The following is a 24,443-nucleotide window of genomic DNA, read 5'->3' on the forward strand; positions in this document are numbered from 1 at the left end:
GTGATAAAAATTAAGGGTACAATAAACTTGAACTGTATTTAAAAAATATTAGATCTTTAAAAGAAACAGACTAAACAAAAGAGGAGGTGGAATTGCTCTCTACATAAGAAATAACTTTATCTCTACAGAAATAGAGCACAACAATGACGAAAACTGTAAACTTGAATGCATTTGGGTCAATATAGAAGGGGAAAAATGGCATTGCCATAGGTGTATACTATAGGCCGCCCAAACAAGCAGAGGAAATAGATGAACTTTTTGCTAGTCAGCTAACTAAGGTATGCAAGAAGCACATCACAATAGTAATGGGGGACTTTAATTACCCTAATATCAACTGGGAGACACAAACTACACCAAGTGGAAGATCCACCAGATTCCTGACAAACCTAGCAGACAACTTTCTCTCCCAAAAAGTAGAGAAGGGAACTAGGGGATTAGCCATATTGGATTTAATACTCACAAACAGAGATGAAATGATAGAAAATGTCGAAGCCACAGGAACCTTGGGGGGAAGTGATCATGCAATATTGGAATTCCTGGAAGCACAAACAATAGAACACAGCCAAACTACAGCCTTGGACTTTAAAAGAGATAATTTCAATAAACTTAGAGAGACCTTGGGAAGAATTCCATGGATGAGAATCCTAAAGGGGAAAACAACTCAAGAAGCTTGGGAAATTTTGAAAAGTGAGATAATAAAGGCCCAATCTGGTCCAATACCAACAAAGAAGAAAAATAACAGCTCTCAAAAGAAACCAGCATGGCCGCATAAAGAACTCTCTGATAAATTGGAAGATAAAAAGAACAAGTATAAGAATTGGAAAGAGGGGCACATAACTAAATCAGAATATCAGCAAATAGCCCGTGCCTGCAAAGATGAAGTGAGGAAAGCTAAGGCTCAAAATGAACTAAGGCTTGTGACCAAAGTCAAAAATAACAAAAAAAAGCTTCTGTCAACATATAAAAAACAAGAAAAAAATAAAGAAATGATTGGTCCATTAGTGGGGGAAAGTGGCAAGGTGACAAGCAACAGGAAGAAAGCAGAACTATTTAACTAGTTTTTTGCATCTGTCTTTACACAAAGGGAAAAAACAGTCCAACCTACCAAAACCAGTGCCATAAAACAGAATAGAAACGCAAGTTAAGATAGGCAAGAAAATGATAAGTGAACACCTATCCAGCCTAGATGAGTTCAAATCACCAGGACCAGATGGATTACACCCCAAAGATCTCAAGGAACTGGCAGACGTGATCTCAGAACCACTGAACTATATTTTTCAAGGATCCTGGAGCACTGGCGAACTACCAGAGGACTGGAAGAGATGTAGTGATGTAGTTCCCATCTTCAAAAAAGGGAAAAAAATAGATCCAGGAAACTACAGACCTATCAGCCTGACCTCAATACATGGGAAGATTCTGGAAAAGATAATCAAACAACAAATCAGTGAACACCTAGAGGCAAATAAAGTCATCACTAAAAGTCAACACGGGTTTGTCAAAAACAGATCATGCCAGACAAATCTTATTGCATTCTTTGACCAAGTGACAAAATTAGTGGACCAGAGGAATGCTTTAGATATAATTTACTTGGACTTCAGTAAGGCATTTGATAAAGTAGATCACAACCTACTACTTGATAAGATAGAAAAATGTGGGTTAGATAGCATCACCACCAGATGGATTCGTAGCTGGCTGACAGGCCGTACTCAGCGTGTGGGCCTCAATGGAACTGCATATACATGGAAGGAAGCGTGTAGTGGGGTGCCCCAGGGCTCTGTTCTTGGCCCAGTGTTCTTCAACATCTTCATTAACGATTTGGATGAGGGGATAGATGGGGAACTCATCAAATTTGCAGACGACACCAAGCTGGCAGGAATAGCCAACACTCCAGAAGACAGGCTTAAGAGACAGGAGGATCTGGACAGACTCGAACACTGGGCGCTATCTAACAAAATGAAATTCAATGGTGGAAAAAGTAAGGTTCTACATTTAGGCAGGAAAAATCAAATGCACAGGTATAGTATAGGTGGTACCTTGCTCAACAGTAGTAACTGTGAGAGGGTTCTCGGAGTCCTAGTGGACAATCACTTAAATATGAGCCAGCAGTGTGCTGCAGCTGCCAAAAAAGCCAACACAGTGCTAGGCTGCATTAACAGAGGGATAGAATCCAGATCAAGTGAAGTACTAATACCACTTTACAATGCTTTGGTAAGGCCACACCTGGAATACTGCATCCAGTTTTGGTCACCATGATGTAAAAAAGATGTTGAGACTCTAGAAAGAGTACAGAGAAAAGCAACAAAGATGATTGGGGGACTGGAGGCTAAAACATATCGGGAACGGTTGCTGGAATTGGGTATGTGTAGTTTAATGAAGAGAAGGGTGAGGGGTGACATGATAGCAGTGTTCCAATATCTCAGGGGCTACCACAAAGAAGAGGGAATCAAGCTATTCTCCAAAGCACCTGAAAGCAGGACAAGAAGCAACGGATGGAAACTAGTCAAGGAGAGAAGCAACCTAGAAGTAAGGAGAAACTTCCTGACAGTTAGAACAATTAACCAGTGGAACAACCTGCCTCCAGAGGTGGTGAATGCTCCAACACTGGAAGTTTTTAAGAAGAGACTGGACAGCCATTTGCCTGAAATGGTATAGGGTTTCCTGCCTGAGCAGGGGGTTGGACTAGATGACCTCCAAGGTCCCTTCCAACTTCTTATTATTATTATTATTATAATAAAAAGAAGGCAGTCTGATATTTTAAAAATTGAATTACTGATCAGTAAAACACAAAAATAAACAAACACATTCAGAGTTAAATCTACAATACATACCTTTTACCCACAGATGTTCTGCAAGGCAATCAGCTAAAACAGCAGCACCTCGATCACCAATAAGTGTATTGCAGTTGAGAGTGATGCGCCTCAAGCCAGCCATACAATCAAAATCGGGCCTCCTATAGCGAAGACTTTCAGCCCAAGCTTCACCATGTCTTTTCATTGCCTGATGCTGTAAAAGACCATATAAAACTTAATTAACATTTTGGAAAAAAATAAAAATGGAACTAAAAATGATAATTATTAAAAACAGATATAAAATATTTTATTTCAAATTCATTATTTCCTGAGTACACAATGTCACTTTATATGAATTTTATCCTATTAAGAACTTGAGAAATATAAATGGGTGTTTATAAGTACATTCACAAACTATGCAACCTATAATACATCCTCAGAAGTAAGTATAATTTGGCTAATAAATAGCCTCACTGACAAAAAAAAGAGTACAGCATCAGATTATATTGTCAGCATATTTTATAACCTCCATAAATACTATTTATTAAAATTGTTTTGTTGTCTAGAAATAAATATTACAATTCTAAACACTTTAAACCAACTCTTCCCAACCCAGTATTCTTCATATTTTTGGGATTGTTTGAATGTATCTCATTATAATTATTGTTCAAAATGACTGAAATGGGTGATGGGTGTAGCCTGAAACACAAAGGATGGGAAAATCTGCTGAAATTTAAGGATGCAGATAGAACAAAATTCAGCATATCTACAAACAAGCCAATCTAAAAACACATGGCACAGAAATGAAGACGAGAATAAAGGGCAAAACAGACAAAAACAAGCAAATAAAAAATCTGAGGATTTAAGAATTGTTGTAACAATTGGAAACAGACTCCACATTAGGCCCAGATTCACTGCTGTTTAAAAATTTCTGACCTTTTGAAAAATTCTTTAGGGAAGTTACAATGCATTCAAATGTATGAACTACAGAAAAAAGTGTTAAGTAGTACACTACATTTTGAAACAAATACAACCCACAAACATCTTAAGACAGAGAAATTATTAGCATTATCTTCACAAATTAAAAGCAAGTAGAAATAGTACAGGTGGTCCTTGACTTATGACCATTCATTTAACAACAAAGTTACAATGGCCTCGGAGGTGATCTTTCTTGAAGTTACAACATACCATCATATACTTGCCATTCAGGGGTTTGGCAACCAGTTCACATTTACAATGGTCACACGATCATAATTTGCAACCTCTCTAGCCAGCTTCCAACAAGCAGTCAATTGGGGAAGACTGATTCACTTAATGATCTCGATTCACTTAACAACCATGTGATTCAATTTACGACCACAGTAAAAATGGTTGTAAAATTTAGTCGTCACATGATGACTCACTTTACAACCATACTAACTTACCATGTAAATTCTAGTCCTAACTCCAGTTGTAAGTCATGGACTACCTGTAATCAAACTTCAAATGAATTTTATACAAAGTTGTTTTACTTTTAGGATGCTGGCCATGTGTTCTGTTCCTCGCCAGGTTAAACTGCATCCTGTAAAATCTATAGATTTGATGCATGCTGAATTCTTCACACTCTGACAAATCACTGAAAACAAACAAACCCCATTATTCATCTTAAATGTATTTTTCAGATAGTAAAAGGACAGTACTTCACTTAAAGGCTCTACCGGTTCACTTTTGCTGATGGAACATTCTTCTATCACTGGAAGAGAGACGCTCCCTCCTCCAGTATCCCCACCCATCCCTTTAACATCTAGTCTGGAAGGATGGGTGGTGGTACAAGTGAGAAGAAAGTATTTCTACATATAAACATTATATCTGGCTTACATTTATAATCTCAGATTTAGCCACTTGCTCACATTTCACATCATATAGCAAACTGGAATTTTAAAAGCCCTATTGTACAGCAACTTTTGCTCTTGCATATAAAAAATGAATCTGATTTATATGACCTACATATGCCAGACAACAAGCATATCATGCAATATGGGGGAGTAAGCATCGCTTCTACATCCAGCATGTCTTTTTTTTAATTCCATACATAATAACATTTCTCTATCCCTTAAAAATTATACAGCAGTTACACAGATGCATATGGCAAATATAGGTGGCAAATCTATTGCTAAAATTAAGCTTATGAATAAATAGGAATGTTTACAAATGAGATAAAAATCAACTGATCAAATTCTATTTGCCTAGGAAAAATTGATCTCAAGAGTATGGTTCAAATCACACAAACCTAGGTAAAGACAGCAAATTTACTGCTTTAGACATACCTTCTATAATAGGAAGAAAATAGTGAGATTGGTGAATATGTAACAGTACTGATAGATTTAGCATGTATGATAACCCTATCCCCTTAATACCTCTAAACGTGCAAAGGGTTAATATCTGAAAAATATTATTAAGACAGCATCAACCACTAGCAAGATACTGTCAAAGAAAGAGTTGTTCCTTGCATATTGTTTTACTGTCTATCTCAATCTTTACTATTTGAACCAATATAATATTTTAATTAATAACTACCAACAGATCATGATGTGAAATGTTACCAAAAGGCTGGGTTTTTTCATAAATATGTAAAATGCCTTATCCTACCAATAAAACAAAACAAGATTTAAAAAAGGGTTCAATTAAATGTACACCTTATAGGTTTATAATAGTTAATACAGTTGCCTAGCTAGCAGGTGGCCACGCAAACTGAACAAATAAATAACACACCTAACTAATATATGGGATTACCCCAAACAGGATTTTTGAGAATAGCACTGTTTTAGGCATATATTTTTCTTTAGAAAAAGCAAGACTTACTTTCCAAACCTCCATCACCTATTGGTGAGTGGGCTAAAGATAGTCTCTCTAAAGATGATGTATCAGCCAACCCCTTCAGAAAAAAACAGATTAATATTTTTTTAAAACAAATACATCTTAAGATCAAAAATATATTGCAATGTAATATTCTTACTTTTGTCAATAATATTAAGTCCTTTTCCCTCAAAAGCAACCCATGTAGTTCTAGTTTTCCCAGGGCCTTTGATACAATCAGGCACCCTTTGATAGCTTTACACAATTGTCCAGTTAAGTCTTTGGATCGAATTGCTGGAATTCTTCTTCTTATACCTGTTCCCTGTTTTTCAAGACCTAGCAAACAAGAATAGCTTAATTATCAGTAAACAAAAAATAGACATAAGAACAGCTTTAATATTAAATACACAATTTGTGTCAAAAGACAACTATTCATATAGTATATTAACTCTGTGCCACCTATTAACTTTATAATTAGATCAGATTTCCTCTGCTTTGGATAATGCAAATTAAGCAAAGTAGAAGTCAAAGACAATGTTCTCCCTCTTTAGATAATGTAAAGCAGAGGTGTCAAACTGCTGGCCCGTGGGCTGGATGCATCAACTGGAAGTCGCGCCCACCCCATTGCCAGCAATGGCAAAACTGTCCTGATACGTTGAGCGACGTCACATGACGTCATGAGTTGGACATGTCTGATGTAAAGACTAAGAACAAATTCCAGCTGAAATGTTGAATACGGAAATGATGCAGTTACAAAAGAAATTTAATTAGGAAATGAAAAATAACATTCTTAGCTCAACTTTTTTAACAAAACAAGATGATGCCTACCAAAGCTCTGAGAAAAAAGCCTTGTTAAATTCTACAGTTCTGATAAAAACCAGTAAGAAATTTTCTGTAAGCTTTAAGGACAGAATAGCATAATGAATGGCTAATTACCTGAGTCCCCAGGACCCTGATGGTGACAGCTCTTTATTGAAATAGAAGTTAACGTCTTGTTATGTCTGACTGCACGGAGAAGAGGTATCCAATCAGCAGCTTTAATACGATCCGCATTGATATCAAGAATATTATAAAGTTTTTTGGCTTTCACAGATGCTAAAGGGGCACAGCCCTCTAGAGCACAGAGCTGCTCATAATGAGTATAAAAATCCATACTGCACTGTCTCCTTACTTTGACAGAATCAATCATTTTCAGTTACTACTGAGTTATGACCCAAAGCTAAGAAATGAAAAAATATGAATTTTTGTTAACACCATCTAACCAATTATTACAGAATTCACCATTATAAAAAACCAATCACTATACAAATATAAATTAATGCCTTCTATTTTGAAATAGGCCTGCCCGTAACCTTGTAATTTTGACAATCAAACTTACTAAAAATTTTATTATGCTTATTTTAAACATAAATTTTATAGCAATTCTGTTTTTTTAAACTAGAAATATTAAATCTTAATTTCATTCATCAGCTAGAAACTTACAATTGTTGGTGTATATATGTTTTCAAAGCAACCAGACCACCTATCCAATCAGATAATGTTGCCAAGATTATGGAAGAACTGGTATCTGAGTTTAATTCCTCTCCTCTTTCCTGACTCCCATTTATTTTGCTTTGGCTCTGCATCCATTCCACCCTGCAGGCAGAATCACCTTATTTTCTAACAGCTACAGAGTATTTAGTTATTTTTAGGAACTGTTCAGCAATAAACTTTTACTTCTTTCCCAGGCAATTGTCTGTGGAGGTTCTCAGTCATCCAGGTCATAATTGTCTCAAAGGTGCTTCTTCAAAAGGCAACCCGACTGTTTTTTCCATGAGGAAGAAAAAGATATTTCTCTTCTCATCCAAGAAGCTTCAATTCATTCTTCAATTCATGAAGCCTCTTGGATGAGAAGCAAAACATCTTCAAGGAAAACACAATCCAGTTGCCTTTTGAAAAAGTACCTTTGAGGTTCCCAGGCAATTCTGCAAAATAAGATAAAGATTAGGCTAGCAGATCACAGTCTTTCCTTTTATATGGAACACTTTATCAAGAAGTTTTGAGAACTACATATAGTAAGAGTAACTATACAACAGCGTTTGGAACCACCAAGAACATTAGTGCCCCCTCACAGTGTACATGGGGCTAAATAAATTTTATATTAAAGCTATTCTTATTAAATGACAGACACTACATGAGATCACTAAATTTCACACACAAAAAATGCCACATGGCATAATTATATTTTTCAATAATATTTTTCAATATATTTTGCACCATTTATGCATGAATGGTACAAAATGTATCTTTTTCATTTATTATACATTTTAGTACTGTGTCCGTTTTAGACGTTGCATGATTTTTATACATCCTATTATTGAGTTTAGTAGAAACGGAATAATCAAGCTTTCCCAGCAAAATCATTTTGATTAACAAAAACAATTGCCCGTGCCCACAATGCCTATTTGGCAGCACCCCAGACTGAGATAAGATGCTCAGAAATCATTGTTTCTTATCCCTACGTGCAAATATACATAGAATGAAGGCTACTGCTAAGCTTGTAAGCCGCCCTGAGTCTTCGGAGAAGGGCGGGATATAAATGGAATTAAAATAAAATAAAATAAAATAAATACTTATTGCTATGTACGAGAACGTCGCCCATCCACCATCCCACTCGTTAACCAGTGACATTGAAAAGCCAAGACTAAAAGAAATCGCTCAGCAAATTTATATATAACCGAACGTGGCTTTGGACGGCGTGCAAGCAATAACAATTAAAAAAAATTAAAACAGCCATTAAAAACAACCGAACGTAGATTAAACATCCACTTCCGTCTGCCTTTGGGGATTCAGCGCTGTGTACAACCCAGGACCTCTTTCCACTCGCCTTCCTATTTATTTTAGACTCACCACGCACGTATCCAAAACGAACATCCACGCCCAAAAGTCGGTCATTCACTTCAGAAAAATCAGCAGCTCAATGGGAAACCAGTTGTTATTGGGGGGGGGGGCGGGGGCGAAAGCTTCAACTTCTACCTATCCCACCACTAGGCACCACAGAAAAAGGAGGAAAGCTGATATGGCCTGGCAAGAAATAGAGAAAGGGAAGCAAGAAAGCGAAGCCCGCCCCTACACACAAAGACTCTCACCTGCCGCGCGCGCTCGGCCCCGCCCACTCCCCGCGCTCCACTCCAACCGTTTCCTTGGTTTCCCAACTGTCTTTGGGGAAACGTCCCCCACGTGACCCACCAGCGAGCTCCCTTATTGGCCACCGCTCACGCGGCGATAGTTGTCAATGACGCCGCTCTGTCTGTATATTGCTTGGTGTCAAGTTACAGGATTTTCGGGCAACGCGGTGTATGGAAGATGCCAGGAAGGTGGGGGGAAAAAAGCTGCCGCGCTCCCTTTCTCCTTAGCGCTCCCCCACGCCTGCCAGCATCCCAGTCCTAACCCGCCGTTCTTCTTAACGCCGAGCAATCCTACTTTTCTATGAAACACGCCCCAACCCCCTCGCTTAAAAGGCCTTCGCGTGGCTTTCCTCCTCCTCCTGCTGCTGCTGCACAAGTACTTCGCGCGCAGGCGCAGTTTCGTTCTCAACGGATGAAAACGGGACCTTTTCCCGTTCGGGGGTTGATTCCTCTTTTCTCCTTTCCTCAGGGCGTTTCTCTCAGGATTGCATTTCTCTTTCTTTACGAGCTGAGGAAATGGGGAAAGCGTAACACTTTTGTCCTTCGCCAGGCTTTTACCACCTGAAGAATAGTTTGCGCTGGCGGAGACCGGGGGGCGGGGAGGAGAGAGAGAGAGAGGAAAGGGCCGGAATCCGAGAAACGGCTGGCAGGGTTTGGTCGCGCGAGAGAAAAGGGATGGCATGTGGGAGAAAAGGTCTGATAGTGAAAAGTAAGAGCAGGAGACCTCAAGGTTGTAAAAACCTCGCCGGGCACCGCTTTGGAGAAGACGGGAGCCTGGGCGGCCGTCTAGCGGAGCAGTTGGCTGTAGAAGGAAGCGAGGTAAAGTGCCCGGAGCTGCTTGTTTCGGACACTCGTGGGCGAGGAAAATCCATCTGAGAGAACAGCCGGGGAGAAGTGGGGCGAGGGGGGGGGGAGTTCCCGAGGCTGGTCCCGGGCATGCGCTTTATCGGGCGCAAAGGCGGCGGCTGTTGGCAGTTTCGAAGAAAGGGGCGGAGTTGAAGCCTCCGGTGAGAGAAAGGGAGGGCTGGCTCAGGAATTCTGGGAGTTGAAGTCCAAAAGTCATCAAAGGGCCATCGTTCCCCACCTCTGGTCTACAAGGAAGTGCTCGAGGGGGCCGGGGTGGGTGGCGAGTGGGAAGAGAGAGGAGTGTAGGAATTGGACGGGCACCGCTTGGGGCTGCTTGCCGACATGGTGACAGCGGTGGAAGGATGGGACCTTAGGCGGCCAGGTCGGAGTCAATGTCTTATTTTGAAAGTTTTGAAAACAACTACTCTGGTCTAGTGTGTGGACAATTTTCGTCTCTTTTTAAAAATGCTTTTGTAGCAAAGCACTTAAAACATACCAAAGTTGTTTTTATTTCTACCTTTCAGATTCAACAGTTGTGAGAAGGTGGAGCTCCTTGATAAGCTATAGAGCAGTGTTTCTCAACTGTAATTTCTTCTGTAGAGGAAGACTTGTTTCCTCAGTAGTAGTGTTTCAGCATCTTTAACATATGTTCCCTATGATGGCTAAGGAATTCTGGGAGCCTACGTGTACATGTCTTAAAAGTTGCTGAGGTTGGGAAACGCTGCTGTATAGGAAATTATTATTATTATTGTTATTAATAATAATAATAATAATTAATAATAATAAAAAACCTTTATTGTCAAAGTACAACATGTGTACATTGAGATTAGCTGAGCCTCCCCCCCCCCCGCTCTCTCCCCCCAACACACAGTGACAACAAACCCTCCATCCCACCACACTATGTGAACCAACTACACCACACACCGGCCTCCGAAGTCAATTCTGCATAAGATTATGTCCCATTTAAAAGCCTAACAGCCCACGGATAAAAGCTATTTTTCAGCCTGTTGGTACGGCTGGCTATATTCCTGTATCTCCTACCGGATGGTAGGAGAGTAAAGAGATACCGTCCAGGGTGTGAGTCATCCCTGAGAATCTTCCTCACTCTTCCAAGGCAACGAGCCCTGGCGATGTCATCCAGTGATGTCAGGGAACAGCCCACAATGTCTTGTGCTGTGCTCACTACCCTCTGTAATACTTTCCTATCCGCGGCTGTCAGACCAGCATACCAAACCACAATACCATATGAGAGGACGCTCTCTATAGTAGACCGGTAAAAGAGGGTCATTAGCTCTTGTTCTACCCTGTTCTTCCGCAAGACCCTAAGAAAGTGAAGCCTCTGTTGGGCCTTTCTAGCTACCTGAGTTGTGTTAACTTTCCAGGTCAGATCTTCACAGAGGTAGACTCCCAGAAATTTAAAGGAGGAAACTCTCTCTACACAGTTCTTTCCGATGTGAAGTGGGGCAGGTTCCTCCTTTTTTCTCCGGAAGTCTAACACCATCTCTTTCGTCTTGCCGATGTTTAGGTGCAAGTTGTTGTTATGGATAGTTTTTGTACCTCCGCCCTATATGCTGTCTCATCCCCACCTGTAATAAGACCCACCACAGTTGTATCATCTGCGAACTTGATTATCGCAGTGGATGGGTCAGATGATACACAATCATAAGTGTATAAAGAGTACAGGTAGGGGCTAAGCACACAGCCCTGTGGCGTGCCGGTGCAAACCTTCAGGGGGGTGGACAAAGCAGAGCCAACCCTCACTGTTTGTAACCGATCCCTAAGAAAGTCTTGAATCCAATCGCAGATGGCGGGGGAGAATTTCAAGCTTACAATAACAAAGAATCTGATTCCTATTACACATTTCTCTACCCACAAGGAGGAAAGGTCATATATTACCTGATGCAAATGTGTAGCAGTTATCACAATTGATAAAGCCAAAGAGCTAATACAATTTAAGTTCATGGACCAGCTAACCAACCAGATATGTATGATCAAATCTAATGGGACTAAGCACTGTAGAAAGTGGTGGATTCCAGACCTTGGGTAGTGGAAATATACCAGCATGACCACCTCAATGTACTTTTAAAGTAAAAGGAAACCTATCCAGTCAGGGTTAACGCAAAGTTTGCAGTGAGTAAAGCACCAATCGAGCCATGTGAAATACCACCCAGCTCACATGCCTTTTGGCAAACTAGCTTCCAAATGATTCAATATGGAGAAGCAGGTATCCCAAAAAAGATTACCAAAATGAAAGCCGAAATAAATGAGTTTGAATATTAAAGTCATCTCCATCAATGACTAATATCTTTACCAGGTACAATGAGTGTAAATGCTGCTTGTCAAGGCCCTAGTTAAAAATCCTTGGGAATGGAAATTTGCAGTAATGGAGGATCATCTCAATGCTGTGCCAAATTTGGAAAAGTTATGGCAGAATGCATGTGAGAGACACCCCCCCACACGCACACACACCAGGTTTCTAAACCTGGTTTAGAATCAGTACAGATGACCCTTCTAATCCTGACCACAAGGGTCATTCAAATCCTTTGGAAACCAGGCACATACCTACAAGAGAGAAGTCTGGTTGAAGTCTCAGTTCCAAGTGAATATATGAGGTAGAAGGCAACTTTCTCAGAAGGCAACTACAGAATAAACTGAGAGAGACCTCTTCCTTTGGCCAGGAGAATCAGAGAAACCTATGTCAAACAGAAGACTTGGTGTGGGTCACATGCCAAAAAACATATTTTTCAGCAGTTCAAAATAATTTACAACACCAACAGTCAGGTTGGGAAGATTCATGCTACATTAAAAGCAGATGGGACAGGTAATTGCAGGTATTGTAGTTGCAAGTGAACTATATTGCAGTTTCCAGGAACTAAATTCAAACAGATTACAGCATGTGAACACATCACTTCGGGGAATAAATGGTATTTTAACATTATCGGGGATCTGTAGAGAGCATGAGGGCTTGGGAGTTTGCCATTGTGGTAGAATAGGGGAAAAAATCTATTGCTCATACTCTGGCACCCAAACAAATGCCCAAAGTATACTTAACTGTTCACAGCTTAGACAATATATGAATCTGGCTGCCTAAACTTATAGATGTGGGAGATTAAGCCAGTGTATCTAGGCTTGACTGCCTCATGGCAATAGCAGGTTATTATGAAGGCCATTATTTTTATTTTATTTTAATCACATTTATATCCCGCCCTTCTCCGAAGACTCAGGGCGGCTTACAATTTAAAGCACAAATCAATGTGCTTAGCAATAGCCTGCATTCTATATATATGCCTATTAGGGCTTCCGCCCCCCCCCCCCCAGCGGCATTATTACAAAGTCAGCTTATTGCCCCCAACAATCTGGGTCCTCATTTTACCTACCTCGGAAGGATGGAAGACTAAGTCAACCTTGAGCCTGGTGGGATGCGAACCTGCACTAATTGCAGGCAGCTGGTGTTACTTAAGGAGGCATTAGCCCACTGCTCCACCAAGGCTCATTAAGGTGATGCAAACAATATAGATAATTGTAGTACTGTCTCAGAGTACTAGTCTGCAACCCTGAGAGATAAATTCATTTCTATGTGGATTATACAAAGATTAAGAAGAAAATAAGAGTCCAAGTGGTTCCCATATGATGTCTAAATAATCGCAGTCCATGTTAACTATTGACACTCCAAAGAGAGACACTGGAGCAATTGTACTAGAGTCAACCAAGCTCTTCACTTGGAGTAAAGCCCTCCCCCAAAGTCTCATTGGTCTCTGACAGAGAGAGATTGTTATGCCATTATGCTGTTTAGAAGCTGTAGCATTAATTGTGGGGCCATCAGTTTGCACTGAAACCCATGCATAGAACACAGGAAAATATCTGTATGCTGGGGTTTAGCATTGGACGAGTTTGATGTTAAGAATGAATATGTTCAAGGGAAGATATGTCTAATAGTGGATATCACTTGAGGACTTGAGTTATACTCCCATTTCCCCCAGACAAAATATAGTTTTATTTTTGTTCTGTAAAAAAAAAGTTTGAAGAGCTGGGAGAGGACTGGTATTTTATCCTCTTCTATAGCTTCTGAGAGATTTGGGGAATCTCCAAAAGGTTGGAGATGTTCACAAAGTGAAGCAGTAAACTACTGCTTCAGGTATTCTAGGGTTTCTGTAGAAATAGGTAATATGGAGTCAGAATTTGTGCTACATTTTTGCATTTCTCTATGTGGTGTTATGAAGCAGTAGGCGTGAGCTTAGATGGACTCCAGAAGATGGTAGAGGACAGGAAGGCCTGGAGGAATGTTGTCCATAGGGTCGCGATGGGTCGGACACAACTTCGCAGCTAACAACAACAACATGTGGTGTTAAGTCTCATTTTCTTTATTTGTCTTATAGATTGTAGGAATAAATGTTCAATTCAATCTACTTATATTTCATACTGGGGGTTTCATATTATCTTTCTGGAAAAACATTTTATTCTACTTGTCTGTAAATTTGATTTTACTGAGAATAAGGGGGAAATGTCAAAATCCTCTAGTCATCATGCCTCTACATTAAATAGCCAGCAGATGGCACTATAGAAATTATTTCAATTTTAGCATTTTGAGCTTTTAATTATAGAATGGCAGTGCAGAGTGTGAAAGCCCCATCTCTTCTGCATATTGGAGTCAGAAGGTAGATGCCCTAGAGGATAGATGGTGGCATTGTGAACTGCCAGGCACCCTTGAATGCTTCTGTATCTACTCATGCGGAACAATTATCTGTTCCAGACATTCCCAATTATCTTTTCCAGACATTAGATTTGATATTTATCTTAAAGCAATGAAAACATTGTCTAAATATGTATAATGTTATATAGTGAGTCCTTTGTCATTTCCTGATTCACTTAAATCATTCATTAGTTACCACTCCAGGCATCTCCTGGATAGATAAGTACATTAAGCTTAAGCATCTGCCTTAAGCACCTTATGGACCCTGCTGAAGTCCAATATGATTTCTTCAGCAATTTGGGAGGCAATTCTGTTGTGAATGCCTAGATTTCTGGAATCCAAAAATCTAAAAGGACATTGGCAAAATGCTCCCAAATGACATCTATCACACAGATCCTGGAAATGGGCACTTTTGTTTTTTGATAGAGCTTTAGGAGAGAAAGACACTTAGAACATGGGTGGATTAAGGCCCAAAGTTAACCTTATCACACTGGCATGATATCATATTTGAGCTTAAAATGTGGTGATAAAGGTATCAAAATATTTGTGATAAGCACCTCATTGGAAAAGCAGTTGATACCACCATAAAAGAAACTCTGGTATATTTCTCAAGAGAACATTCCTAGAACAACTTGTGCTGAATAATTATCATCCATGCTCCAGGTTTCTCCTTGATGGGGAGGAGTGTTAAGAAAAGGGAGGGGCTCCAATGAGCATCCTGAAAGGAAGCAGATTATTTGAACTTTTTTGAATTAGATTTTAGCCCAAGGCATGGGACAGACTGCATTAGTCATACTTGTTTATTTTTGTTGGGACTTCATGGAAGGAAATGCACCCTTCCTGACTCTTTTATTTTTTTAACCTCTCAAGGCTATTCAATATTATCAATCATGATAGCTTTCTGGACTGCCTGCAAGGGTTAGAAATTGAAGTACTGCTTCTTCCTGAATATACTATTCCATTGGGGAAGGTTAGCTTGCCAAAGCATTCTTTTCTTTTACCCCTATTTTGTAACATTTCATGAAACCACTTGGAGAGTTCATACATCATCAGTATATAATATACATATCCCGATATGTATATTATCCAGATCTTTTTTCAGTGGCTACTCTGGATAGGGTAGCACTCTTGAATATACAGTTCAACAACTTGGAGGTCTTTCTCAGTTCCCTTCGTCCAGTGCGCTCCCAAAGGGAGGGTCTTCTCAGGGTGCCACCGGTAAGAGATTGCCGGCGGACGACACCCAGGGATAGGGCCTTCTCAGTGGGGGCGCCTGCCCTTTGGAACCAGCTGCCAGTTGAGCTGAGGACTGCCCCCGACCTCCGTTCATTCCGCCGGGACCTGAAGACCTGGCTCTTCGAGCTCTCTGGCCCAGGCTGAGGATTAATCTTATTTTAACTGGGGTTTTATTTATACAGGGACAAATATAATTTCTTTTTAAACTTGTTTTTAACTTTTGTATTTTGGTTTTTAATTACCCTGTAAACCGCCCTGAGTCCTTCGGGAAAGGGCGGTATATAAATGTAATAAAATAAAATAAAATAAATAAATAAATAAATAAATAAATAAATAAATAAATAAATAAATAAACAAACTAGGATTAGGGTAGGATGGGCAAACAGAGGCCATAACTAAAAGTACTAGCTGTTATTTCAATTGTCACTTTCCTAGAGAAAGAGACCTTCACAATAGTGATCTACCCCTTTGTCACATCCTATATACATTACTGTAATGCAGCCTACATGAAGCTGCCTTTGAAGACTGTTCAAAAAGTTCAACTGATACAAAATACAGCAATCCCTTTGTTGAATGAGAGCTCCTTTTCACATACTTCAGGCTTTGAAATGGTGACCAATAGGTTTCCAGGTACTATTCAACATACTATTTTCTACCTATAAAGCCCTCTATGGTTTAGCATTCAGATACTTTTTGAAGTGTCTGTTTCAAACAGTGCCTGCACATCCTACAATGGGAATGTTGAAAAAATTGAGGAAAAGGTATTCAAAACCAAATCCTTTTTAGTGGCAGCCCCTAATTCTGGAACCCTCCTGCCCAGTACTTAGATAAGTGGTGAAAAAAGAATGTTTAAATGAAATTGTTAAAAGGCACCCATAATAGTATAATTTTGGTATTTTAAGTCTTGTGTTGTAGTTTTACATTATGTTTTTGTTTTTTTATACTATACACTCCCAAGAATCCATTGAAAATGTGTGGTAGATAAAGAACTTTCTGGAATGTCCTTGGAACAGCTATAGATTATTACTGGAAACAGGTCAAAATAGTGAGCTTTTGACTATGGAGTCACCAAGATTCAAACATGGATCTACTGTACCATAACTAACAATGTTTTGTAAGGAGGTAGTTGGCAGGCCTTCCTGGCAACATAAGAGAGGATACCAAATTTGGATGATAGTTCTGTCAGCAAGTCTTTGTATCATAACTGCCATTTTTCAGGAAGGTTGCTAACTATAAAGGTTTTTAATCTTGAATAATTATTGCTGAAATACTTTACTGCTAAAATAATACATTAATCAAAATCCTTTTTCTGGTCACCATTAAAATTTCAGTGTCCAGAAAGTTTCAAAGTTAGGATTAATATGTGGCTTTAAAATTAATATAATATTGTGGTTTTATAGTGCTATACCTTCTGTTCAACTTAAGAAAAAAGAAAGGATTTAAATTAGATAATGGTATAAAACTGACATTTTTGTAGTAATTGTTAAAGCTATAGGGTGGAGGGGAGAGAGATCCTTAAATAAATATTTAACTGCAGTTCTGTGCCTTTCATTAAAAAAGAAAACTAGAAAAATATATTGGCAATAATTAAATTCCTGGTAACACTGGGTAATAAAATGACTCCCATTCTGAAGATAAAATTAATCTATGTTGATGTCAGATGTTTCAACTTACATAGCTGTGACATTAACATGGAGAGGATATAGCAGCATGGACACATAAGTTGTAATACTAACATGAAAAATAAATTGTACTGCAATTTTGCTACTGCTTATAATGAAATGGCAATGATTAGGTAGCACTAGGAACCATCCAAGCAGCTATGTGTGTATTTAGAGCAGGGGTCTTCAAACTTGGCCCTTTTATGACTTGTGGACTTCGACTCCCAGAATTCCTCAGCCAGTGTGGAGTTGAAGTCCACAAGTCATAAAAGGGCCAAATTTGAAGACCCCTGATTTAGAGAGAGACTGCACATGCAAGTACATATTTCCTAGGGTTTTTTTTCCCTCCAGTTCATTCTGAGGTATTCTTTAGACTAATGATAAACAGCATGTATGCCACCTTTTTTGTGTATATTCTTAAGTATGAAGACATTTTATATAAGAAAAGGGAAGATTTTGGATGATTACGTACATTGGATCTGAGTTACTTCACAGGAAGGCATTTTGCTGTCAGCTTCCTGTCAAATGAAATGAGCTGGAATTGTACAGATGAATTATGAACCCCAGCAGTATAACTGCTGAATGTGTTTCAAGAAATGACCTCAGTACTTATTTCATATGTTCTACTTTTTCATAGTAGTCTGACCATATTTTGAAAAACAAATTGAACTGTCAGGCCAAATTGCTTACAAAAAATAGGGAATGGTGAAACTAAAGCTGTAAGAAGCAATTACCCTCAAAAAATTCTACTTAATGTAATGCATTAGCTTCTATGAAGCATGAATAAATACACAGCTTAAGAACCAGATGGATAACAATCATTTTTCAGTCCAAATTATTTACAAAATTTCTATAATTGTACACACATCCTAATCTTTTCTAACTATTTGCTCACACATATGTTCAGAAATACAATTCTTCCCAAATAGAAAATTTTACTCCAAATTTTATTTCCAGTAGCTACACAATATATATTTCAATGACTGTTCTGCCTCTGTCCAAGAGCATGGAATCACAAATATTAAGATTTTAGAAAGGCAGATTAAATATAGGTAGTCCACCAATTATAACCATTTGTTTAGTGACTGCTCAAAGTTACAATGACACTGAAAAAAATGACTTATGACCATTTTTCACACAACTGTTGCAGCATCCCATGGTCAGGAGAGTTGCGGCATCCCCATGGTCACAAGATCAAAGTCTGGATGCTTGGCAATTGGCATGTATTTATTATGGCTGTAGTGTCCTGGGGTCATGAGACCTTCTGACAAGAAAAATCAATGGGGAAGCCAGATTTACTTAACAGCCAGGTTACTAACTTAACTGCAGTGATTCACTTAACTGCTGTAGCAAGAAATATCATAAAATTGGGCAAAACTCTCTCTTAACCACTGTCTTGCTTATCACTGTAAATTTTGGGGTCAATTGTCCTAAGTTGAGAACCTGTACAATTTTGCTATAGTCACTCAAAACTAATGAGATACTGAATTATACTGGTCGGTCTTATTCAATATTGTCTACTATAGCTGTGCAGCACTTTATTCAAAGAGAAAATAAAATATTTAGAGTGTGGTTGAGCTCCATAGCTGCAGCACAAGCCCAAGAAATTTTTTCCCCCAGGAGTTGTGTGTATCCACATATGCTCCAAAGGACCTTTTTCTTTTTGAGTGTGAAGCATTGAACACCCTAGCTCTGCAGGTTTTGGACAAAAGTTTTTATTTACTAGAAAATTAACTTTGAGCATTTTTAATGCAAAGTATGCGGTCAATTACTGAGCTTGATTTTCCCCTCTTACAAGTCAGTTGATATCCACTTGATGCTTAGATGAAATCCTCTGATTTTTAGTGCCTCCATTACGGCAGTAATACCATAGGATGTCCCTTGGATTTATTCGTCAGATTTTAAAATGGTAAAACCCACTTGGTCAAGGCGACCTTCAAGATAACACGTCTTATAAATCTCCTTTTTTGTAGCCATTCCAATGTAGAGCAAAGATGTTTGCCAAGATGCAGACTCTGCCTTCAGTTATAGGAAGGCGTGATGAGCCATAGAGTTAAAGACTGAAAGGAATTTTATATTTGGTCCTTAAAACTAAACCCTCACAATATTTGTGCATATGTGAACCCAAACACAAAAACAATACATTTTTTACAAAGTATTTTAGTGTAAATATCTGGAAACATTCTTGCCTCCCCTCCCCCATTTCTCTCTCTGCTGTTAAGCCCTGATGAATGTACATAAAACACAAAATCTGGAAGGGAAAATCTTTCTCCACTGTAAAAGGTAGAATTCTTCACATGGAACTTGAGTCCTGTGGACATTTTACCTGGAAACAACATGGGAGTGATTTATTGTATACTTTTTGATATCTCAGTCTAGCTCTAAAATTTCATAGTCCTGCATTAAAGAATTAAAAGATCTGATCCTCTTTAGCTATTAAGATCAACTAAAATCATCACTTAATGTAAAGATCTAGCTCTCTACGTCTCCTAGAAGTCTATAATGCTGGGACAAGTGGAAGCAAAAAGTAGTAGATTACTAGAAGCAAAGTGCATGTTTTCAGTTACAGCATTGATGGATGCACTATTCTATTGGAAGCCCTGAAAGACTAAAATGGGCAATAGTCCTATAGAAAATCTATCCATGTGGTCACTAAGAGTTAATACTGACATGATGGTGCACAGTCAATCAAGATTAGGTGCTAACTTTCCCCCCAAACTACCAGCAGCAAGGTTCTGCTTTTTGGTTTTGCTAGTATATATTCTAATGTTTTAAGTATAAGGGAGCTGCCATGTAATGTTTCTTGGGAATTCAAAAAATAAAAATGTGTCTGTCTTGATATCCTGAGTGTATATGAAGGGCAGTTCCCATTATCCACAGCAACCTTTTGTTTACTGTGTCCTTTGTAGGCCTGGAATCCCTACATGTGCAGAAAAGCAATTTATTTTAGCTATCCATTTGAAACCCACCCCCACCCCCGTGTGTGTGTGTGTGTGTGTGTGTGTGTGTGTGTCCGTTTCTTGATTGAACACGTTATTAAATTTCAGTAGTATATCTTTATAGAAATCAAAATAACCTGACCATTTTTTAAACATGCCTTCAGTAGTTTAGAAAAATATAATAGTCCCAACCAATCTGTTTCTTTTTCAGTCTCGGCACAATCATGTGCATGCAGGTTTTCTATAAATGATCTCGTACCACATGGCTGGAGGCTGCACGTAACTAATTAAATGCGTGACAATTAAATACTGTAGCTCTCTATGCCTGAAATATTCAATGTTTGTAAGTCCAAGCAAAATGGTGAACTCTCCTTTGAGCCAAATGAAACTCAAACTGCATGTCACATAATTTTCTTTGGCAACATGGAATGGTATTCCATTACCTTCCATAGTATTCGTTTGTTTCTAGTCTAAGCTATAGCCCTGCTAGTTTCCCATCCAGGAAGAAATCATATCTCTTGGACAACTCAAGCAGCTGCTTGAATGGTTATCTCTGGCTGTTTGAAGATGTGGATATATGCAAAGCCATTTCATTTCTCTAGCACTCCCATAGAAAAGTAGCTTGCAAAGCAGCTTTGTGAGCTTTCCAGAGGAGGTGGTTACATTAATGGCTCAAAAAGGGGATTTTTTTTCATGATAATATGCTTTCTTGATGCACATCTTTTAAACAGCTCTAATATTGATATCCAGTGAAGGAAAGACTATGTGACTCAATGTGAAGGTTTTTTGTAATTTACTTAATTGGAAATGTTTATACTGGCAAAAGTCTTTACAACTGTTTACACTTAAAATGCAATGAAAAAGGTCCAGAAAATACAATATATGATTATGTGTTGCTGATAATCTTCTCTTAATATCATATACCAACCATCATTCCTTTAGGCGCAGTTGAGAGAAAGAATAGCCATAACATCCTCTGTTTTAAGAGACTAGTTCAATTCCTCTGATAGAATAATTTGTTTAGTTCCTCCTATTGCAACTCAAGTAGTACAAAGATTGCTCATAGTTGTCCTAAAATATCATAAAGTAATTACTTTATTTTGACATGTTTTCCCTCTCCTCAAAGTATACTTTGAAACTCTGAAATAATTTATGGTTTTTGTGAGCAATGGTTCATAACCCAATGTCCACTTAAACTATTGATACAAGCCCGTTTGTGTACATTTTTGGCAATATTACCAGGCCTGAGAGCAACTGAACATTGCCTTCTATAATAATAGGCACATCTATTCAGAAAGTCCTTCTAGAATCAAACAGGATACACATACAAATAGCAGAACCTGGGAAAATACAACAAAATAACTTAACTTTTCTCATTGTTGTTTTACATTTCTGTTATTTCCATTCCGAATTACTTGATTCTGACAATCATAGGATAGAAAGAAACGAGACAATGGAATGACCAGTATATTATCTTTATCTCCACATTATTAGTAAATCCCTCACATATAGCACCTTCCCAATTTTCCTTTTCTAATAATACAAATGCACAGATATATGTACTGGTGTGTCTATTATAGCGAAAGCATCTATTGGGATCTACAAATACTGCAAAGAGGTGTTTCAGAATATCCAACAGGATACAAAGAATATGGTTCAGATGGCTTGAACAGAATCATTCAGGACATTAAAGAACCTTTAAGTGATCCACAGACCTCTGCATGGCCATCTCTTTACATCTACTGTAACAGACTTTCTGACCTTAAGCAGACTCATTATCCACTCGTCCAAAATTAATTTTGTTACTCCTCAAATGGAAGGCATTGGATGAACAGGAAATCCTCAGTCTAAGCTAGGATGAAATCACTTTACCTGACTAGTGGGATATAGCACTCGTGCACTTTATGTGATAAAAAAAAATGGGAAACGGCAGATTCTGCTGGAAAATTTAATAAGAGTTAACAATTTTGTTAACTTCAATGAAAAAAAAATGCATTGGGGATCATTTGTTACAAATTTCAGCAAATACAGCATTGTTACTCCAAAACAGAACAATTCTTAAATATAGTTTATAGGGTTATTTAGGAAATAAATTGTTTATATTCTTGGTATATATAGTTACCAAATAGGGCAGAGGCTCATATGGAATGGAAACACCAATTTTTTTATCTGTTTACACTACTATGAGTCATTATTGTTCTGAACTTGAGCCTTTGAGTCTTTGATACAGCAAGAAGGCAATGACTTTTGTCCAAAAATACTTCCCTCTACAGTACACACTTTTGCAAGGTAGGATTTCTAAAAGCTCACTGCCAGCACACTTTACCATGATGGTCTGGGGATAAAGAAGCAGTTCATGTCAAGAAATATACATCATTTCAAGCAGTGGAAAGTATTTAGAAAAATGGAATCTAAGAACATCTCATTGTCCTCATGTGAAATCTGTATACAAGGCCTAAAAGCTAATGTACAGACAAAAAAACATGGTGACATAGATTGCCTCCAGGTTGCTAAGGAAGTTACAGAAAGCAGTATATTCCACCATTCAACCTGTATGTTGAACATATATTAAGGAAAGCTGGACTGGAATATGAGATAGGTTTGTTAAGATGAAATATCAATCTGAGCTATGCTGATGACACTATTTTGATAGTCAAAGATATAAAAAATCAAGCACTGTACTAATAATAAAAATCAAGAAGCTGTATTCTGCAAAACGTGGGTGAAGCAGCCATCTCCTCTCCGCCCACCCCCCATACAACATGAAGTATGATTTTTTTTCAGGTCTTCTCTACAAGCTCCTTTTTTGTGCTGTAACTTTAAAGTCCAACTTCCTCGCCTATTTTTCCTCTAGGCTCTTTCACAGCACCTTTCCTTTTAAAGTCTGTTTCCAAAGAGAAATTGGTTTGCTGTTTCTCCCTAGTGTTCTTCTAAAAGCCAGCTGGCACAGAATACTAAATGGAAAATGCACAAAGGCACAACTTCCAAAAGCATTTGGAATTGTTCTAGGAACTCCTGAAGCTGTTCTTTAGAGCTTTTTACCGGGAGATCTTGAAGGGTAGGTTGGGCTGCTGCTAGATGGCTATTACTTCATGCTAATAGATCCTCAAAGAGCCTGAAAATATAATGCCTGTTCAAATAATTATTTGATTGCATTAGCATTCTCATTTGGTTCAACCTACTTTTGCCTGTCACACAATAGCAATTCTACTGGATCACAGTAGAACAATAGCAAGAAGAGCACATACAGGCATAGTAAAACCACATACTACTGTGTAAACATCCAGCAGAGTCTATGATACAGACCCTTGATGTTTTCTACCAAAAATCCTCCCCCTTTAAAAGAAATTGCTAAACATGCAACTCCTAGCATAAATATTTTTTTAAAAATAAGCTCACATTTTTCCATAGTTCAAGACAGTTTAGATAGCCTCGTTTTTCTTGAATACGCTTTCAAATAAAAAACCTATTTATGAGATGTAAAACTAGAAATAGCAATTTTAGTTGTTTTAGTTAGGAATAAGCTAACAGAAATGCTAAACAGTACTGAATAAAGCAAGTGTCATTCATTATAAATTAACAAATACAGATTTAAAGAATATATTTTACATACTGCTTTCCTTATCAATTAAGGTTTTGTAGGTGGCTTGTTATATAATATAAATTTAACATTAAAATATTAAACAATTGTTTTTATAGTTAAAGGATTGGTATTTTTGAGCAGATTTAATAAGATTGATTTCAAATGCAATACATTATTCCAAAATTAGTAAAACTTTTAACATAGTAATGTCACATGACAGATGACTAGAAACCATTGCATAAATGTTTAGAACATATGATGTAATTAAAATATTTTTTCAATAATCAGGAAATTACATATGTTTAGATTAATGATGGTGCTATTTTCCCCATTTTTAAAATCAAAACTATGACATTATTTTTAGTACTCTACAACTAAGAAATTTTATTTCGATTGAAAAAATAGTGATAGATTTTTAGAGGCTTTAAAATCATTTATTAATAGACAAGTTTATTATATAATTACAAGAGACCATGCAACTCTTCCCCCAATATTCTATGCAACTTGGTATTTGTGAAAAAATACCAAAAATAAATTATGAAAACATAAATTTATATTTATTTGTGAAAAAATAAATTACGTATTACAGACTACAAATCAGCCCTTGAGATAATTATAAGAATTTGATGACTTAGTCAAAGAAATTTGCAATGTGAATAATTTGTAATAAAATTGGCTGCTTAAATGCTTTCCTTAC

The 24,443-nt window shown here is 38.0% G+C and overlaps 1 protein-coding gene across 3 annotated transcripts in view; it reads right to left on the minus strand.

The window, feature by feature from the left end:
- The window catches only part of CEP78 (centrosomal protein 78), a 34,935-nt gene extending 25,108 nt beyond the window's left edge, over positions 1–9,827 (minus strand). The window contains exons 1-6 of one of the 3 annotated variants that reach the window (XM_081317013.1): positions 8,514–8,610; positions 6,561–6,843; positions 5,785–5,960; positions 5,631–5,703; positions 4,301–4,404; positions 2,829–3,003 (exon numbers count right to left, since the gene is read on the minus strand). In XM_081317013.1, coding sequence (XP_081173139.1) covers positions 2,829–3,003; positions 4,301–4,404; positions 5,631–5,703; positions 5,785–5,960; positions 6,561–6,813 — 781 coding nt within the window. In that variant the 5' untranslated portion in view covers positions 6,814–6,843; positions 8,514–8,610. Of the gene's footprint in view, positions 1–2,828; positions 3,004–4,300; positions 4,405–5,630; positions 5,961–6,560; positions 6,844–8,513; positions 8,612–9,544 lie in introns of those variants that run through there. The other 2 variants (XM_081317012.1, XM_081317011.1) reach the window with 2 other exon arrangements.
- Between the last annotated feature and the right edge of the window lie 14,616 nt (positions 9,828–24,443).

The sequence above is a fragment of the Vipera berus genome (genome assembly GCF_964194415.1).
Source record: "Vipera berus genome assembly, chromosome: 2".
Classification (NCBI taxonomy): Eukaryota; Metazoa; Chordata; class Lepidosauria; order Squamata; family Viperidae; genus Vipera; species Vipera berus.